The 19,891-nt window shown below is 45.3% G+C and overlaps 1 protein-coding gene across 1 annotated transcript; it reads left to right on the top strand.

Moving 5' to 3' along the window:
• The first annotated feature begins 2,423 nt into the window (after window positions 1-2,423).
• Window positions 2,424-7,738, top strand: LOC134296489 (uncharacterized). The gene is made up of 2 exons (XM_062971559.1): window positions 2,424-4,190; window positions 7,419-7,738. The coding sequence occupies exons 1-2, from the start codon at window positions 2,643-2,645 to the stop codon at window positions 7,458-7,460; spliced, it is 1,590 nt and encodes a 529-aa protein (XP_062827629.1). The 5' UTR covers window positions 2,424-2,642; the 3' UTR covers window positions 7,461-7,738.
• Window positions 7,739-19,891: the final 12,153 nt, after the last annotated feature.

Below are 19,891 nucleotides of genomic sequence, written 5' to 3'. Positions count from 1 at the left end.
TATTGTGTCTTCTTTAAGTTCTTTCCCCCAGTGTTGAAATTCCAATAAAGGCAAGGGTTGCTGATAACTTTTATGTCAGTGGGGTTTTGTATCCACTCCAGGTTTTAGTATGAACTTTAAGTGAGGTATGCAAGAAGTCAAGCATATTTGAAAGACAGAACTCCTTTTAAATATGAAGAAAAACCCATGGCTCCACAGACATGGAAGCCACCAACTTTCATTACAGGGATAGGAAACTTCTCTTCCTGGTGTACAATGATGAAAATAGGAGAGGAGTATATCCTTTTACTTTGTTCTTTTTTTCATGTCATTGAGAAACTGCAAGTTGCTTCTGGTGTAAGAGGATTGGCCGTCTGCAAGGACACTGCCCAGGGGAGGCCCTGATATTTTGATGTTTTTACCATCCTTGTGGGAGGTTTCTCTCATGTACCCACATTGAGCTGGAGCTGATAGAGGGAACTCATCCATGCTCTCCCCAGACTGGATTCAAACCGGCAACCTTCATGTCTGCAACTTTCAAGTCATCAGTCCTGCCGGCACAAGGGTTTAATCCACTGCAGCACCGGGGACTCCATTACTTTGGGGTGAGATGTCTGTGGTTTTTTTTTTCCAAAACAGGAAGAAAAAGAGAAAGAAAAGGAGGAGGAAGCAGCCCATAGCCCAAGCAAGGAGACATCTTACTTTGGGGTGAGATGTCTCCTTGCTTGGGCCATGGGCTGCTTCCTCCTTCTCCTTCTCTTTCTACTTTTCTTCCTGTTCTAAAAAATAACATGTGGGTGGATGGGATTGCATAACACACCCTACACCTAACCAGAAAACAAATTGAAAAGACATAGAATCAGAGAACAGAATGGAACACACTGTTTTCGTTTTTCAAAGATGTTCGGGAGGGATTATAAAGGGCATGTATTATGATTGTGGGGAAGCAAAAAATAAAAAGTCTTGCCCCATTCAAAAGGAGATGGGTTTTTAAAAAGGGATACGTGAAAATGACTCTTCCCAAATGTTCCATACATTGATCTTTTGATACAGAGATAGCTGCAGTTCAAAACATTCAAGGACCTCAACAGGTGAGTTCGTGTTTTGAAGTTTCAGAAATACCAATGTTTGATTGTCTTTGGTGAACCAGAACAGGTGTTCATGTCGACTGCAGTGGAAAAGGATGGCAAACCTTTTACAAAAAAACATTCATTTGAAAAGAATTTTTCAAACTACAGGAAAGGAGATTCCACCTGAACATCAGGAAGAACTTCCTGACTGTGAGAGCTGTTCGGCAGTGGAACTCTCTCCCCCAGACTGTGGTGGAGGCTCCTTCTTTGGAGGCTTTTAAGCAGAGGCTGGATGGCCATCTGTCGGGGGTGCTTTGAATGCGATTTCCTGCTTCTTGGCAGGGGGTTGGACTGGATGGCCCATGAGGTCTCTTCCAACTCTACTATTCTATGATTCTATGATTCTATGAAATGTAATGATGCTCAAATTCCATACATAAAGTTATCACTATGTATATTTTATGTAACAGCATCAACATGAAGCAGGATGGAATATTAAATATGTCATGCTTCAGTTCTACTAAAATAAATGTAATGAATTTATTACTGATTTTGAAACAGGAATAAAGTCAGAGCTTGGAGGAGGCTGTTGCTCTTAGCATTCTCCAAGTCATTTAGAAAACATCCAACTGTAAATGGACAAAAGGTAGGTCAGGATCTATTGTAGACCTCTGGGTGATCTGCAGTTTGCTGTTTTCTGATTCCCAGTTGTTTCACCACAGCAGGAGTAGTCTTCCCTAAATTATGCTCCTGAAATCAAGAAAGTTTAGAGAAGTAAGCTATTCAAGAGTGGAGTTCCTCATGGAAGGACTGGGGTGTCCATTAAGTTCTGATGCTCAGAACAAATTCTAGGGCTCATAACACAGCCCAACAAAAATATTCTTGATGTCTGTGGGGTTATTTGGGAGCATTGATTAAGAAAACTGTATTGGATTGAAAACATCAGCTCTAGTTTCTTAAATATATGAGTCAGCAGATGGCATATGTTCTGTCTCTCAAAAACTTATAGAGCTTTGCCATTTTTGCTTCGTGAGAGAGAGAGAGCGGGTTAAAAATAAAGTATCATCATTATCATTATCATTATCATTATTGGAAATTGGTGTAATTTTTGGAATCCATGGGTCAAATATACCCAGAAAGAGGGATAACATTTGAGGCACCAAAATGTGTGTCGGGCAGTGTAATATTTGCATCATGAGCCGGTTGATAAATCATGAGGTTGAATTGAAAAACAAAGCAAAGCAGAAAAACAAAGCCAGAAGCCTGAGGCTTCCTATCTTATACAGATTCAACAAAAGAGGAAATAATAGAAAATATGCAAATAAATAAATAAAAACAAATAAATATACATGACACATAACCCATGAGAGACTACCCTGTCAGAACCCTGCTACTAGAGCCTGGATGTGGCTCTGAGTTTCAGGGTCACTGACATTGATAAGACACCTGCGTCCCAGGACTCGGAGGAGAAACGGCTGATGGACTTGGCGGGGAATTTGCGCGGGGTTTTACTGAGCGGGAAGAGACTGTTCAAATGAGGGGGAGGGTATATAAAGGAGGGTTGGCCGGAGCCTCCCATTCTTGGCTTTTCTGATGTTCATGTTTCCTACAGTAAAAGTTCCTGGTGATACCACAGAGAGTCTCGTGTGTTTATTCAGGAGCGGCTGTGGTGAGCTGACACTAAGCCAAGAATACGGACACCATCCCGCTGTAGCGGTGAGGTGTAACATGCAAGTGGAGGATGAAGAGCTCTTGGGCGCCGGAGGAGGAAGGTCGGAAAGGGCCACTCCCGAGACGGACGCTGAGTTCCACCAGCTGGCGGCCCTGGCGTCATCCACCGCTTATGCCCAGCCAAATGGGGTAACCCAGAGGCGCGGAGTGGTGCGGGGAGATAGCACCGGAGGAGAGGAAGGTTCACCTTCCCCAGGCCCGCAAAAGATGGTGTTTCTGGAGGAGAGGATGTCGGCGATGGAGACCACCCTGGCAGTGATGTCGAGGGCGATGGAGCGCCTGGCGGTTTTGGCGGAGCCGGAGCGAGGAAGGGAACTCCGGGCTAGCTCAATGTGGGACGTGAGCATGGGAAGCAGCCAGGGCTTTGCAGACCTCCCAGCACCGAAGGGAAGGGAAATGCGAAAGGAGCCCGGTGCCCGGCCCAAGATCCAAACGAGCCTGACGCGGGTGGAGGAGAGTGACGACGAAGGGGAAAAGCCTCCGAGAATCCCGGCTACGCTCCCAACTGAGACCCTGGTGCCCCTGGCGAATGCCGGGCGTGGCACAGGACAAAGGGAAGCAGCAGCGGGGCCCACTGGCCCGCAAGGGGGCTTGCGACGGGCGGAGAATTGGGGATTGCCACCACAGGGACCCCTACCGAGACGAGAGGAACTAAGGATCGAGTTTGGGGGAGAGTCCTCTGAACTGGATTTTTTCCTGACCACGGTGAGGGGCTATATGGAGGACAATGCCCACACTTTTAGAACGGAATCCAGCCGGGTACGGGCCATTGGTGCAGTGTTGAAGAGGGGAGCGGCCAGCTGGTACGTTCAACTACACGCGCGGCGCGACCCATGTCTGGGGTCACTCCGACGCTTTATGGGGGCCCTGGAAACCCGTTTCCGAGATCCACTGGAGCAGATCCGGGCGAGGGAGGAGTTGAAGACCGTCTCCCAGGGGCAGAGGTCGGTATCTGAGTATGCGGAGGAGTTCCAATGCCTCGCTGAAAAGGTGCCGGAATGGTCTGCAGTGACAAAGATAGAACTCTTCAAAGAGGGGCTCAGGCGGGAGATCCTCTCCTGGGCGGTGCATCGTGATGAGCCTGACACACTGCGCGGATGGATTCAGCTGGCGGGGCGCATCGAGACATCGCTGGCCCAGGCGAGGAGGCACCGAGGAGGGCTACAGCAGCGGCCGCAGATGAAAGAGGGGAGCCGGAAGGAGGGATCAACCCCAGCCGGGAGGAGAACGGAGCCGACAGGGAACGTGAGCACCAGCAGGAGGGGCTGCTTCGTGTGCGGCCGTTTGGGCCACAGGGCTGCCGAGTGCTGGCAGAGAAAAGGGGAAGGCGGAGGCCCGCCCAAACCAAGAGCCGTGGCAGGGAAACGCGCCGAGGAAGAACCACCGATGAGGCACCACTCGGGGGGGTTGGTAAGTCAGGACAAAGCCATGATAGTGGTCCCCATTCAGCTGGAAAGTGGCAGCAAACAAGCAACCTGCAAAGCATTTGTGGATTGTGGATGTTCCAGGAACATCATCTCCCCTGAATTAGCCGAGGGATTGGGATGCGAAAGAACGAACCTAGAATCCCCAATAGCTTTTTCGCAGTTGGACGGATCCACAGCATCGGGATCATTAGCTAAGTACAGTGCCGAAGATGTAAAGTGTAAGATAGGGAGTTGGGAAGGAAAGGTGTCATTTGTGATATCACAAATAGCCAGCTATAATGTTATACTAGGCATGCCATGGCTGGGGCAGGCCAACCCGCAAATCAACTGGGAGGATAAGAGCATGATCTTCAGGATGAAGTTGGAAGGAGGGAGCCAGGTAGTGGAAAGGGAGCCGGGGAAAAGGGGGGAGGAAGACTCTATCAGGATAGCAGAACTGGCAGATAAATTACCCCCAGAGTATCGGGATTTTGTGGACGTATTTGATGAGAAGGAAGCAGACAGTTTCCCACCGAAGCGGAGAGTTGAAGTGAAGATAGAGCTAGTCCCAGGAGCAGAGCTTCCTAAGGCAAAAATATACCCAATGTCGGCTAGGGAAAAGGAGGAACTGAGAAAATACATTGATAAAAACCTAGCGAGGGGTTTCATAGAGCCTTCAAATTCCCCTCTAGGGGCGCCTGTGTTGTTCAGGCGCAAAAAGGACCAAACGCTGAGGCTCTGCATTGACTACAGGGGCCTGAATGCAATCAGTTCTGGAAATAAATACCCCCTACCTTTAGTGAAGGACTTGATCGCCCAGTTATCGGAGGGACAGATATTCACTAAATTGGACTTAATTGAAGCGTACCATAAATTGCAGATTAAACCAGAGGACAGGTGGAAGACGGCCTTCTCCTGTGCATTCGGATTATTCAATTATCGTGTGCTCCCTTTCGGTTTGTGCGGCGGAGGCGCCGCGTTCATGCAATTAATCAACGAAGTGTTGCATCCATTGTTGTACAAGGGAGTCTTTGTTTTTTTAGATGACATATTGTTAGTATCTCGGACTAAGGAGCAACACATAGAACTAGTCAGGGAAGTCCTGCAAAAGTTGAGAGAAGCAAAACTGTATGCGAAGCTTGCCAAGTGCGAGTTCAATAAAGACCAGATAGACTTTCTGGGGTATAGGATTTCCTCCCAGGGAGTGGCGATGGACCCTGCGAAGGTAGAAGACGTGAGGGGGTGGGAAGCCCCCAAAACACGGAAGCAGCTGCAATCCTTCCTAGGGTTCGCAAACTTCTATAGAACATTTATCAAGGACTTTGCGCGCCTCACTTTGCCATTAACGGATTTGTTAAAGACTAAAGGTAGGGGAGAAACAGCCAAAGTGAAGGCCCCAGGGGCCAAACTGACCTGGACAATAGAATGCCAGGAAGCTTTCGAAGCCCTTAAAAAGCGTTTTACTGAGGAGCCTGTCCTACAGCACCCTGATATGTCTAAAGCCTTTGTATTACATTGCGATGCGTCAGACCGGGCATATGGGGCAGTTCTGCTACAGAAAGACGAGGGGGGGAACCTGAAGCCATGTGGCTATCTGTCAAAAAAGTTTAGCGATACAGAAAAAAACTGGCCGATTTGGGAGAGAGAAGCCTTAGCGATTCTAAAAGCACTAGAGTGCTGGAGACACTTTCTGGAAGGAAGTGGAACACCGTTTGAGGTGTGGACTGACCATAGAAATTTACAGTATCTAAGATCCCCTCGTAAACTATCAGCGAAGCAAATTAGATGGGCCCAATATTTCAGCCGTTTTGATTTCAGACTCAGATTCTTCCAGGGGAAACATAATATACTCGCTGACGCTCTCTCTCGGATGCCTCAGCACGGGGGAGGAATTCAGGAATCTGAAGGGAGTATTTTTCTTGATAAGCAATGGGGCCTGGCAGTACTAACTCGAGCACAAGCGGCCAAAGAAAACAAACGTACTGCCATTTCCACGGGGGGAGGAGAAATATGGGAGGAAGAGTTGAAGCGAGCGTATGGAATGGACAAATGGTTACAAACAAACAAAGAAAAGGGAGAATTGTGTGGGGATTTGGTGTTTGTAAATAAGAAATTGTATATTCCTGAATGTTTAAGACGAGAAATGTTAAGGAAGTACCATGATAACAAGGGTGCAGGTCATCTAGGCCCCACCAGGACTATTAAACTGTTGGCCAAACAATGCTGGTGGCCCGGAATGAGGAAAGACGCCAGGGGATACGTCACGCAGTGTGAATTATGTGCAGAGGGAAAAACACCACCGGGGAAGCCCCAGGGGCTATTGCAGAAGGTGGTGGAGCCCATGAGGCCATGGGAATGCGTAGCCATGGATTTTGTAGGCGAACTACCCCCCAGCAGAGGCCACAGATACATTTGGACAATATTGGACCTATTCTCAAAACAGGCACACTTTGTGGCTCTGCCAAAACTCCCTTCAGCTGAAAAACTTGCTGATTTGTATGTGAAGCATGTATATCGCCTACATGGGTGTCCCGACAAGATAATTAGTGACCGGGGAGTCCAATTTACTGCAAAATTTTGGGGAAAATTCTTACAGCTGTTAGGAGCAGAAAGGAACCTGAGCTCGGCCTTTCATCCCGCGACCAACGGGGGGGTCGAACGTACCCAACAGACACTGTGCCAATTCTTAAGGATGTACACCAATTATAGACAGGATGATTGGGCGGACCTTCTTCCGTTTGCTGAGATGGCTTTTAACGGGGCCGTACATTCGGCCACAGGTCGTGCCCCATTCGAAATAGTATACGGACAGGAGGTGGCACCTTTCCCCAGGCTACCCGAGTGGAAGGAAGGGGAGGGCCAGACCGACGAGGAATGGCCGGCCAAAATCAAGCAAGGGTGGCAAACCGTGGTAGAGGCATTGCGGGAAACACAAAAGAAGTACAAGCTCTTTGCGGATCGTAGGCGCCGAGAGGGGGACAAATTGGGCGAAGGAGATCTGGTTTGGCTGAGCACAAAAAACCTGAAATTGGGGTTCCCATCCAAGAAATTGGCTCCACGCTATATAGGGCCATTCAGGGTAGCAAAAAGAATAAACGAAGTGACCTATGAGCTGAGGCTACCAAAGGACCTAGGAAAGGTACACCCGGTATTCCATTGCAGCCTGTTAAAAAAGTATAAAGGAACTCTGGACAGCGGAGAACAATAGTTGTGTTTAATCTTTTCCTTCCAGGACGAAGGGGAGGAGGACGCCATGTCAGAACCCTGCTACTAGAGCCTGGATGTGGCTCTGAGTTTCAGGGTCACTGACATTGATAAGACACCTGCGTCCCAGGACTCGGAGGAGAAACGGCTGATGGACTTGGCGGGGAATTTGCGCGGGGTTTTACTGAGCGGGAAGAGACTGTTCAAATGAGGGGGAGGGTATATAAAGGAGGGTTGGCCGGAGCCTCCCATTCTTGGCTTTTCTGATGTTCATGTTTCCTACAGTAAAAGTTCCTGGTGATACCACAGAGAGTCTCGTGTGTTTATTCAGGAGCGGCTGTGGTGAGCTGACACTACCCAGTGTGCTCACATATGGAACCAAGGTAAATCATGCTGAGTCAGATGAAGAAAAGTCAAGCTGAGTTTCAGCTTAACCGAACGGGCATCTCAAAAATAATTGCTGCATTGCAAACAGGAGACACCCCCTGGTTACACTCCATACTTATGGCTTGCGATTTGGGGGGGGGGGGGGGAGAGAGAAAAGTCCTACATGTTGCTTACACAAATAGAGATTGGGGAGGGATGCATCCCTCAGCAGTGAAGACACGAATCAAAGTGCCTTCCCTGCTCCACCAGCAAAACTCTAGTGTCTACCATGCACAAGCCATGCTCCAGTCTGAAGACACAGTTCAAAATGCATTCTTACATCTGCTTCTGTGCCCAGCCTTGCCTATCAGTATCACTCCATGAAGTAGCAAGAAAGGAGAAGGAGAAGGATTTGAGAAATTATCCAGCTATTTTTATAATGGCCCTCTAAAAAGAGATTTTTCCCTTTAACAAAGGAGTATTAAAATGATTGGATTTGAATATGCTCAATAGACAGGTGACATTTTGTGTTAGGTTCTAGGGAGAGAAAAGTGGAGTAGTTGGATGGCGAAGGGGCTAATGAGCATTTTCTCTTCTTGTAAGCTCTTCTCTGTTGTTGGGAGAAAAATAAACCATTACAGCTCCTTTTCTCACCTCTATCTCATTTCTCCCAGTTTATCGGTAGTGGTGATCTAAATTAGTAAAGACATTTTTTAACAAATGTTGATGCATTAAATGGACAATTTCATATTTTCCTTAACTTTTTAAAATTGACTAAAGTTATACTGGAACCAATTATTAATATTCACATTTCAGTAAAGATTCCATGGAGCAGGGAATCCGAGATACAGTATAAGCCACATGGATGACTAGAGTTCATCGGTCATGTCTGGTTGCTTCTGTGTGTGTGTGTGCCTTCAAGTTACCTGTCAACTTATAGCAACATCATGAATTTCACATGGTTTTTCAAAGCAAGGCATATTCAGAGGTGGTTTTGCCAGTTTCTGCCTCTGAAATATAGGTGCATCTGCACTGTGGTAGGAACAACAGACTAGTTCAAGACTGGGTGTCATAATCCCCCATCTCATGCCATCTCTCATACCATCTCCAAACACAGAGCGCTGACACAGAACAGATGGCCAGCCATAAAACCTCAATTACCCTCAGATGGGGACACAAAGGGGTGTGGTATGTGGGAAGGGCAAACCTTCAGGCGCCACGTCTCTGAGAATGATTTATAACTTTGTAGTGAGCCCTTATATAGATGGGCGATAGCGTAGACTCTGGTATTCCGTACAATAAAGCTGTTTGGATCTTTCTCATAGTGTGTCTTGGTGTATTCTTCTGGAGAAGATTAACCCACAGCACAACGAGAGACAAGAAACCTCACAATTTGTATGGAATCCTCTTTACTCTCTCTAGCTTCTGCCTAAACCAACATGGAGGGAGGAGAGAAAGAGAACCAACTCGAAAATATTTCGGGGGAAGAAGCAAGCTCCGAAGGAGGAGAGATAGAAGAATCTCACACTCCCTTGAATGCAGCCACCCCCCCCCCCCACCCCATCATGACCAGCCGCTGGAGGGTCACACCAGCTGGGCCAAAGGTGCCACATAGAGCCGAGCCGGCAACAGGCTGGGAATATGGTAACCCTCACCCGACATGCAGCCAAGGAATGCAGGAGATAAGACAAGAATTGGCACAAGTGAAGGAGATGCTCCATTCCCTGATCCTGACACAACAAGGCAGTCCCAGAGGGCAGGACGCCAACTCCGGTCTTCCAGCGGCCACACCTTCACCTCAGGTAATCTCCCCGGCCTTTCTGCGGCAGCCCCTTCCCCCCATAGACAAAGGAGTGAGGGAGAGGGGGGCAGGGCTCAGCACTACAGAGAGGAGAGGAAGATGCGAGTCACCTTTGATGGGAACCCAGAGAAATTGCCATTCTTTTTGACAAGAGTGGCTGCCTTCATGAGCAAGTGGGAAGGCTCTTTCTCAAACTAAATAGACAAGGTCCAACATGTAGCTGACCACTTAGAAGGGGCAGCCTCTGAATGGCTCCTGGCTCTGTATGACATATGTGCACCAGAGCTCAACAACTTGAATGCCTTCATGGGGGCACTAAGATCCCGCTTTGAGTGAGATGGGGGATCATGACACTGGGAAATGGCAGGGCTGTATACTCTCACCCTACCTATTCAACTTGTATGCAGACCACATCATGTGATGTGCAGGGCTTGATGAATCCAAGGATGGAGTTAAAACTGCTGGAATAAACATTAACAACCTTAGATATGCAGATGATACCACTTTGATGGCTGAAAGCGAGGAGTAGCTGAGGAGCCTACTAAGGTGAAAGAAGAAAGTGCAAAAGCTAGGTTACAATTAAACATAAGAAACCAAGGTTATGGCAACCAGGTTGATCGATAACTGGCAAATAGAGGGAGAAAACGTGGAGACAGTGACAGATTTTGTATTTCTAGGTGCAAAGATTACTGCAGACACAGACTTCAACCAGGAAATAAGAAGACATTTACTTCTTGGGAGGAGAGCAATGAACAATCTCGATAAAATAGTGAAGAGTAGAGACATCATACTGGCATCAAAGGTCCATATAGTTAAAGCACATAGTAACCTATGGATGTGAGAGCTGGACATTAAGGAAGGCTGAGCAAATGAAAATAGACACTTTGAACTGTGGTGTTGGAGAAAAGCTCTGAGAGTGCCTTGGACCGCAAGAAGATCCATACTCCAGGAAATAATGCCCAACTGCTCACTGGAGGGAAGGATATTAGAAGCAAAGATAAAGGACTTTGGCCACATCATGAGAAGACAGGAAAGCTTGGAGAGGATAATGATGCTGGGGAAAATGGAAGGAAAAAGGAAGAGGGGCAGACCAAGGGCAAGATGGATGGAGGGTATCCTTGAAATAACTGGCTTGACCTTGAAGGAGCTGGGGGTGGCAACAGCTGACAGGGAGCTCTGGCGTGGACTGGTCCATAAGGTCACGAAGAGTCAGAAGCAACTGAACAAATAAACAACAACAACAACACTGCAGTACTCATGCAGTTTGACATCACTTTTATTGCCGTGGCCCGTTGCTATGGTATCTTGAGATTTGTAGTTTGGTGAGGCACCAGCATTCTATGACAAAGAAGGCTAACAACATTGTCAAACTACAGCTCCCAGGATACTATAGCATTGGGCCATATCAATTTAAGGGGTATCAAACTGCATCAAATCAACAATGTAGAGGCACTCATAGCCTATAGCACCTGGAATTCCTTAGTGTTCTCACATCCAAGTATAATCAGGACTGACCCTTCTTATCTTTCAAGATCAAACTGGATCTGGTACGGTATCTTAAGGGTATTTAGGAACTTTGTCTTAGAATTAAAATATCTTCAATTTTTGATTCCTGCTGCAGTCTGAGATTGCACAAGGAAAAAAGTGGGATGTTGTGAGATAAAGAAAAAATCTCTGAAATGTTCTCTGGGAAAAGGGGGGTCTTCTGCTTTTTTCTAGAATGCCACCAAGTGTGAAATTTTGCTGCTCCATCTGCCAACTGTTCATACGAGCCTTCAGAGGCTGAGAAATTAAAATCTCACATGAGATGACCACCGTTGGCTTTAATTTTGGTTTTGGTGGCATTGAGTGAGTACCCACAAATGGATGGAAGCTGCAGGGGGTTGGTTCCTATAGAGAAATATCCATTGTATCTCTAAATTAATCTCTCTCTGTTTGTCTCAGTCTCCTTATTAAAGAGCCATTACCACAAAAAGGTTATTTGTCTCCTCTGGCAATCTGTATTCTAATATTTACCCTGGCCACACAAGATTAGGCAAGTGAAAGCCACATGCTGTTGCATTATGTATGCATTTTCATTCCTCTGAGTTTCTAGGTAAATATAGGTTGAGAATATCAAATTGTCAAGGGACGAGAAGAGCTCTCCCAATGTCTCCACTTTGTGCCTCAAAATGGATATGTCTTACAGGTGTAGTTTATTTGGGGTATATCTATCCTTTGAAATTCATGCAGTTTGACACAAATGTTAAATGTCATGATTCAATGCTATGGAACCATAGGGGTTGTAGCTTTAAAAAAATCTTTACCCTTCTCTAAGGGTCCATCCAGATGGGACCAAAACACAGGACCTGTCTTGTCTTTACCAGAGCCATCCAAATAACACCTCCAGTAAAAGCAAATTAATGTGGAGTAAATCAAGGTTTCCCTGGTTTATTCCATAATAATTAAACACCTCACTAGATTCAAATGTTTATGAAAGATCCGGGTCAAATGAGGTGCTGGGCCCGTGGAGACTGACTCCCAGGACACGTTACGTGATTCCCGGGGGTCAATCTCCACAACCATTCCACACATTCGGGGTCCTAGAGCCCAAGGGTGCAATAAGGCACCCATCCCCTCTTCCAGTCCCCTATTTACCCCCTAACATTTTTCTGAAAAGGCCCCTGGCCCCCATGGAGTCTCTCCTCACATTCTTATGGCACAAGAAAATGACATTTGAGGAGACCAGGGGGAGGGAGGTAATAGCAGCAAGAGACATACAGCAAGAGAGTTCACATAGCAAGAGAAGAAACATAAGTTTCCTGCCTTTTTTTATAACCACTGTTTGCCCATCATCAGCCAGGGACAAAAATGAATGATACAACCTTCGTCATGAATGACACATGGTCATGACTCAGCCTTTTCAACCTGTCCCTTAGGTAACACATCACCACCCACTTAATCATTCAGCATGTGTCTGATCACATGTTCATTAGAACTGTATTTTACATACCGTAATTTTACACAATAGGATTACTGTCAATGCATTCTTGTCTAACAATCCATTTTCTATTTAATAATTTTCTCATGCCATGAGGATGCGAGGAGAGGCTCTATGGGAGCCAGGGACCTTTTAAATATATTTTAGTGGGTAAATTGGGGGTTTCGGGATGGCTTCATTATGACCTGATTTTAATTGAGATAGCATGTAACCACCCCAGGCGGGAAATCCCAGGATTGTGGGCGGAGGTTGGGATTAGAACCGGCAACCTTCAGGTCAGCAACCCAATCTTCAGTTAGCAGTTCAGCTGGCATAAGGGTTTAATTCATTGCACCACCGCAGCTCTTAAGCCTGCTAAGAGGTGTATATGACATCTCCGGAAGAGATGGAGATAGCAGAACTATAGCACCATAACACTGAGGTTACCAGCATTGCAGGTCACTTAATGCCTTAAGTGGGCTAAAGGGTGAAAGTCAAATGAATTCAGCAGTTGTACTGATGGTACCACATCTTATTATTATACTGTGTCATTCACAGGCTGCAGTTGGACCACTGGTAGAACAAAGCAAAAAAGTTATCTGTCATCATTATCATTGTCAACATATGATTATTAGTTAAATCTGAATAGACTTAGCTGATGGATGCTAAGTTAATTTGCTTGTTCTCCTGACTCAAGATGCAGGAAACATCTGAAGACTGAGATTCTGCCACTGACTGCCTCTTTGCCTCCATCGAGTGCTGCAGCCTGTGTGCCTGTAGCACTTAATGCAATATTTCAACCACAGAGCAATGGGGAACCTCTAGATCAGTGGTTCTCAACCTGGGGTCCCCAATTATTTTTGGCCTACAACTCCCAGAAATCCCAGCCAGTTTAACAACTGTTAGGATTTCTGGGAATTGAAGGCCAAAAACACCTGGGGACACCAGGTTGAGAACCACTGCTCTAGATGCTGTAGGAAACCTCCCCAGTTCTAGAAGGACAGTACCAGGATAAATATGTTTGGTTTTTTTTTTAAAAAAAAAAAACCTACAGGTTTTACAATTGTGCAGCACCAAAAATTCCAGATGCTACCTGTCTGGAATATTACTGCATATGAAATATAAAATATGGTTGCTCTCTCTAGGATCTAGTGTGGTCACATTTTGTAAGTAGATGTATAATAAAAAAAAAACTTTTGATTTCCCAGGAGAACAAATGACAATAAATGGTGCCTGTTCCTACTCACAATCTTTAGAAAAGCCTGTGGGCACCTTACTCTTCTGTCCTCCTAAATTTCATTTTTTAATTTAGAAAGAAAAATAAACCTGTACTGACAGAAAATTAAGAATAATTTTCCTGGGCAATTTGAATAACATCTTCTTTCCATCAGGGCTAAAGTCTAGAGTTTAGAAATGTTACTTATCTTGGAATATAAACTGCAGAAGACCTACAAGTATTCTAGGACAGAGACACTATTGTTTAGCTCCAACAGGAACAGACTATCTAAATCAATTATCCAATAGTGCATCAAATTGTAGGTAAATCCCATTAATTCTATAGGTCTTCTTCAGTTTGGATTAATGATAGGATTTCAGTCTAGGAGCTATACTCTCCCACTCCTTGCTTTTCCCCCTAGAATAAGTTGTCCCAGTTCTACAGAGATATAATAGAAATCATTTTCATTTCAATGCTGGTTTTGATGCTGTTTCTCTAACAAGATGTGACTTTATCTGTGACAAATGGAGCTGTCATTTCAGCATAAAACAATCTTGTTTTCTATCCTGATGCAGCCATTTTTGTTTGACTGATTTATAGCCCATCTTTCTTCCATGGCAGGGATGCAATCTGATTTCCAACTTTCTTTTTTTAAGTGACCAGTATAAACACATAAAACAATGCCTACTAAAATATAAATTAAACCAGACCTTCTTTCCTACATAAAAGGCCTTTTGGTTAATGCTAATGTATTACACTGGTGTCATGGATTTAAAGGAAAGCTTTTGATGACCAACCATGAAATAGCGAGACCAGACACAGAACTTTTGATTAAATCAGGGACACTTTATTTGACTTATAACCGATTTTAGTGAGTTGTGCCTTGGGTTGAGCAGTGGGGAAGGGGGCAGCTTGATGCAGGCCCAGCTGAGGCTAAGTGTCAACTCGTCATGACCTCCTCAGCCATTCCTTGGGCGAAATACAGAGGGCAATTCAAAGGGCAAACCCACAGTTCATCCCCTCTCACTCATCCCAGGATTTGCAAGAATCATAGAATCATAGAGTTGAAAGAGACCTTGTGAGACATCCAGTCCAAAACCCTGCCAAGAAGCAGGAAAATCATATTCAAAGCATCCCAGACAGATGGCCATCCAGCCTCTGTTTACAAACCTCCAAAGAAGGAACCTCCACCACACTCTGGAGCAGAGAGTTCCACTGGTGGACAGCTCTCACAGTGAGGAAGTTCTTCCTCATGTTCAGGTGGGATCTCCTTTCCTGTAATTTGAAGACACTGTTCTGCGTCCTAGTCTCCAGGGCAGCAGAAAATAAGCTTGCCCCCTCCTCCCTATGACTTCCCCTTACATATTTATACATGGCCATCATGTCTTCTCTCAACCTTCTCCTCTGCAGGCTAAACATGCTCAGCTCTTTAAGATACTCCTCATAGGGCTTGTTTTTCAGACCCTTGATCATTTTAGTAGCCCTCCTCTGGACACATTCCAGCTTGTCAACATCTCCCTTAAATTGTGATGCCTAGAATTCCAGGTGTGGTCTGACCAAGGCCAAATAGAGGGGTAGCATGTCTTACCTGGATTTAGACACTATACTCCTATTTATGCAGACCAAAATCCCATTGGCTTTTTTAACTGCTGCATGATATTGTTGGCTTATGTTTAACTTGTCCACAAGGACTCCAATATCTTTTTCACACATACATATGGAAAAAAGAAATGGCAAATCATTTCCAAGAGCAGACCTGTTCCCTACCTCTGAGCACATAAAGTGGCCATTCCAGAGTCCTACAATCAACCAAAAAAATACCAAGTTGTTCATCAAACTCTTGAATTCTTCCGTGCTACATGACAATTTACTAGCAACACTGTTAGCCAGTCATCAGAGATGCACAGATATGCATACAGTAGATTCCATCAATTTTCATGCTACACTGAGGGCAGGAGGGTGGATTGCAATGCCATGATACAACGGTGGTACATGAGGACTATGGAACCATTTTGCTCCCAATGAGTGAGTACAGTGAATTCTGGCTTTTGATCATGGATGCAGCATTGGTACATACATTTTCCCTTCTGCCTGTAAATAAGCCCTCCTCTAAGGCTGACTTGTGCAATAGAATTGTCAAGTTTTCTCATGTTGGGGTGTTTTTCACTTTCAGTACTAACAAATTGCTGAGGCTTCAAAGCCAGCAATCAATTCAGTCATCTGTCAGGATGCTGATCCTTCCTTTCTTACTAAAGCTTTCTACAGACAATTATTGATCCACTAGTCTGGATTAAAACAGAACTTAAAGTGTATCACAGACTGTGGGAGAGAGCCTTTCTCTCCCGTGAAATAGAGAACAATATGGTTTCCTTCAAGTAGCAATTGCTTCAAAATTCTGCTCAGGAATTAGAAGGCTTTATGGGACATCAATATAAAGCTAGCAATACTTACTTCAACCTGAAAAGGTAAGAAGAGTACCTTAGTCCTTTGTTTCACTATCATCTTGCTGTACAGCCTCTTACTGAGAGCAGAAAGGGATTTATAAATCTCTACAAGGAAAGCTGCCATAGCCTGAAATACAAGTAAACATGGAACCCTATATGCTACACAGTTATTGTGTGTGTGTGTGTGTGTATTGTGGTTGCAGTAGTGTAATGGGTTAAACCCTTGTGCTGCTGAACTGCTCACCTGAAGGTTGGCAGTTCAAATCCACTGGATGGGGTGAGTTTCCACTGTCAGTCCTAGCTCCTGCCAACCTAGCAGTTCAAAAACATGCAAATGTAAGTAGATAACTAGGTACTGCTTCAGCAGGAAAAGGCAACAAAGATGCTCCAAGCAGTCTTGCTGGCCACACAACCAGGAGGTGTCTACAGATAATGCAGGTTCCTTGCCTTGGAAACAGAGAAGATCACCTTCCACAGAGCCAGAGATGGGCATCGCCTCCAGAGTCGGAAATGAAAGGAGAAGTCTTTGCCTTTGTCTGTGTATTTGTGTCTCGTTGTATTTCATTGTAACAAGGCATTGAATGTTTGCCGGTGTCTGCTTATATGAAGTAATCCGCTCTGAGTCCCCTCTAGCAGAAGGGTGGAATATAAACAAAGTGTTGTTGTTGTTGTTGTTGTTGTTGTTGTTGTTGTTGTTGTTGTTGTTATATAGCATTCATTCCACTATCGGAGCCCCCTGTGGTGCAATGGGTTAAACCCTTGTGCCAGCAGGACTGCTAACTTGAAGGTTGGGTTGCTGACCTGAAGGTTGTTGGTTCGAATCCAACCCGGGGAGAGCGTGGATAAGCTCTCTCTGTCAGCTCCAGCTCCATCCAGGGACATGAGAGAAGATTCCCACAAGGATGGTAAAACATCAAAACAGCCAAATATCTCACACCAGGTGTGACTTGCAGCTTCTCAAATTGCTCCTGACATAAAAAAAAACTAATTCCACTTAAATATCATGGATCCTATGGAATCATGTGATTGTAGTGTTGTTGTGGGCCTTGAAGACTTTTCTGACTCAGTGACCCTAAATCAAACCTATCATGGGGTTTTCTGGAACTGTGCATGGGTGAGTCATCCAAGGTGGTCCAGTAGGGTTCCATGGCTGAGCAAGGAATAAAATTCAGGCCTCCAGACTCATAGTATGCTCTAACCACTACACCATGCTGCTTCTCAGGATTGTAGTTCTGAGAGGAGCACTTTGGAATCTCAGTCAAAAAAAACTCCTCTAGCGCCAATGACCAAATTAAAGCCCCTGGGACTCCATGGGCTGTTGCCATGGCAGTTGAAGTGGAAACAAAATATTATAATTGTGTACTGTGAAACAGCCAAACTGCCATCACTTAGATGATTTCCTTTCATCAGTTCAAACATTTTGCTTTCTGAGGCAAAGCAGCAAATGGCTCTCTCTACCCAGCTCAAGTACAGCATAGTACCCCTAGCAAGGTGTAATCTAAGAAGGACTATTTAATTGGTTCAATTTGCACTAGCAATAAGATACAAAGCAAATGTGGCCAACCTAGTGCAAGCCCTTTGCCTCAGTCAAAACCATCTCATAATTGCTAACAGTCCTAATTTGTCAGGGACTGTCTCTATCCTCCCACCGTTTCAGTTACTTCTGTAATGTCTCAGTTTCTTTCTTTTCTTCCTACTTTTCCCCATTGTCCTCAGGCAGTTTCCATTGGTATAAACTGAGGGTGCATCTACACTGCCAAATAATGCAGTGTAGCCATGGTTCCGCCTGTAGGCATCCATACAACACACGCAGGCTAATGCAATTTAACCTGAGGTAAGTCACTTAGGAGCCCTTGGTGGCGCAGCATAAGGAGCCCCTGATGGTGCAGCAGGTTAAACCTCTGAGCTGCTGAACTTGCTGAGCTGCTGATAGAAAGGTTGGCAGTTCAAATCCAGGGAGTGGGGTGAGCTCCCACTGTTAGCCCCAGCTTCTGCCAACCTAGCAGTTCAAAAACATGCCAATGTCAGTAGACCAATAGGTATCACTCCAGCGGGAAGATAATGGCGCTCCATGCAGTCATGCCAGCCACATGACCTTTGAGGTGTCTACGGACAACGTTGGCTATTCAGTTTAGAAATGGAGATGAGCACCAACCCCCAGAAGCGGACAGAACTAGACTTAATGTCAGGGGGAACCTTTTACCTTTACCTTAAGTCACTTAATGTGGATGGATGTACACTGGATTAAAAAAACACTAGGATTTGGATCTTCCCCCAGGTCAAGGCAGTGGAGACAACCATCCCGTGCTCAGGTGGTAGGATGGCAGTTTCTTCCTGCCCCTTTGCATCGCCAATTTCCCCCCGGAGAAGACAAAAAAATATAATGCATGGTGGCAGCTTCTTCTGGTTCCAAAAAACCATCTGCAATCACAGTTCATTTTACCAAAACTTGTTTTTTTATTGGTTACAGAGTTAAACGCAGGGATACACAAAAACAGTGTAGTATTTGTTCTTCCCCATAAGCAACCTTTGCCATCTTAACCACATTGTGATGTTGCTTGGCTACAAGTATTCCACAAGCTGTTGAAGGGATGTACATTCTTTCAATTCCAAGCCAGAACAGGATGGAACCTAGAAATTTTCATCTGTATTTATTGGTGCAGACAAAGTGCTCTTGTAATGAAAACCTTGATCTAGTAACATCCTGACAGGCTATAAACCTGAAGGCTTAAGAAAGACAGAGAGGAGGGGTGAACACATTGGAACCATGCATTTTAAGTAACAACTGGTTACAGAGATTTGTTTTTCTAATGAATCACATCCTTTTACTTTCGAATCTGTCGAGCATCTCTAATTAAGAGAGTGTTGCATTCAGGGGAGGAGCCCACACAAAAGTAACTGTCAGAAAATGCACACTCCCTGATCGATCTGCAGCCTCCTGCCTTGAAGGAATGTTTTCTTTTGCCCTGCAAAGCAGAAGAGGGAAAAGAAGCCAAAGATAAATGAGAGGGAGCTCTGCCAAGGTACCAGCTGCTGTGTACAACTAAACACAAAGTAACTTCATTACAAGCTTGGCCCTGGGACTTTGCACAAAATTAGACAAATTGCTCAATTGTGTTAGCGCCTGATGCATGTATTTCAAGGCAGACGGGTTTGTTAATCACTTTGGCCCTTAGTATCTTTGACCCTGAGTAAAAAGAAAAAATAATCAGTGTCTCTGGAAAAGGGATGATAGCCCATAAAACCTACCAAGATCAAATCAGCAAGCCTCCATTGGATGGTGTCTTGCTAAAAGACGAGTGATAAAAGAGCTCATGAAAGCATTACTTCATCTGCAAGAGGGAGCCTCCGGTGGCCTAGGGGATAAAAGCCTTGTGACTTAAAGTTTGGGTTGCTGACCTGAAGGCTGCCAGGTTCGAATACCACCTGGGGAGAGCGTGGATGAGCTCCCTCTATCAGCTCCAGCTCCATGCAGGGACATGAGAGAAGCCACAAGGATGGTAAAACATCAAAACATCCGGGCGTCCCCTGGGCAACGTACTTGCAGACGGCCAATTCTCTCACTCCAGAAGCAACTCCGGTTGCTCCTGACATGAAAAAAAAATCTGCAAGAGGCTTATTCCATGAACCTGCAGATCAGGTGATGAACTTGCATCCACCTAGAAATCACAGGTATGCTTTATTTCACTAAAGGGGAATCAAACCTAAGAGAACC

The sequence above is a fragment of the Anolis carolinensis genome, chromosome 2 (genome assembly GCF_035594765.1).
Source record: "Anolis carolinensis isolate JA03-04 chromosome 2, rAnoCar3.1.pri, whole genome shotgun sequence".
NCBI lineage: Eukaryota > Metazoa > Chordata > Lepidosauria > Squamata > Dactyloidae > Anolis > Anolis carolinensis.
This window is presented reverse-complemented; position numbering and strand designations above follow the sequence as displayed.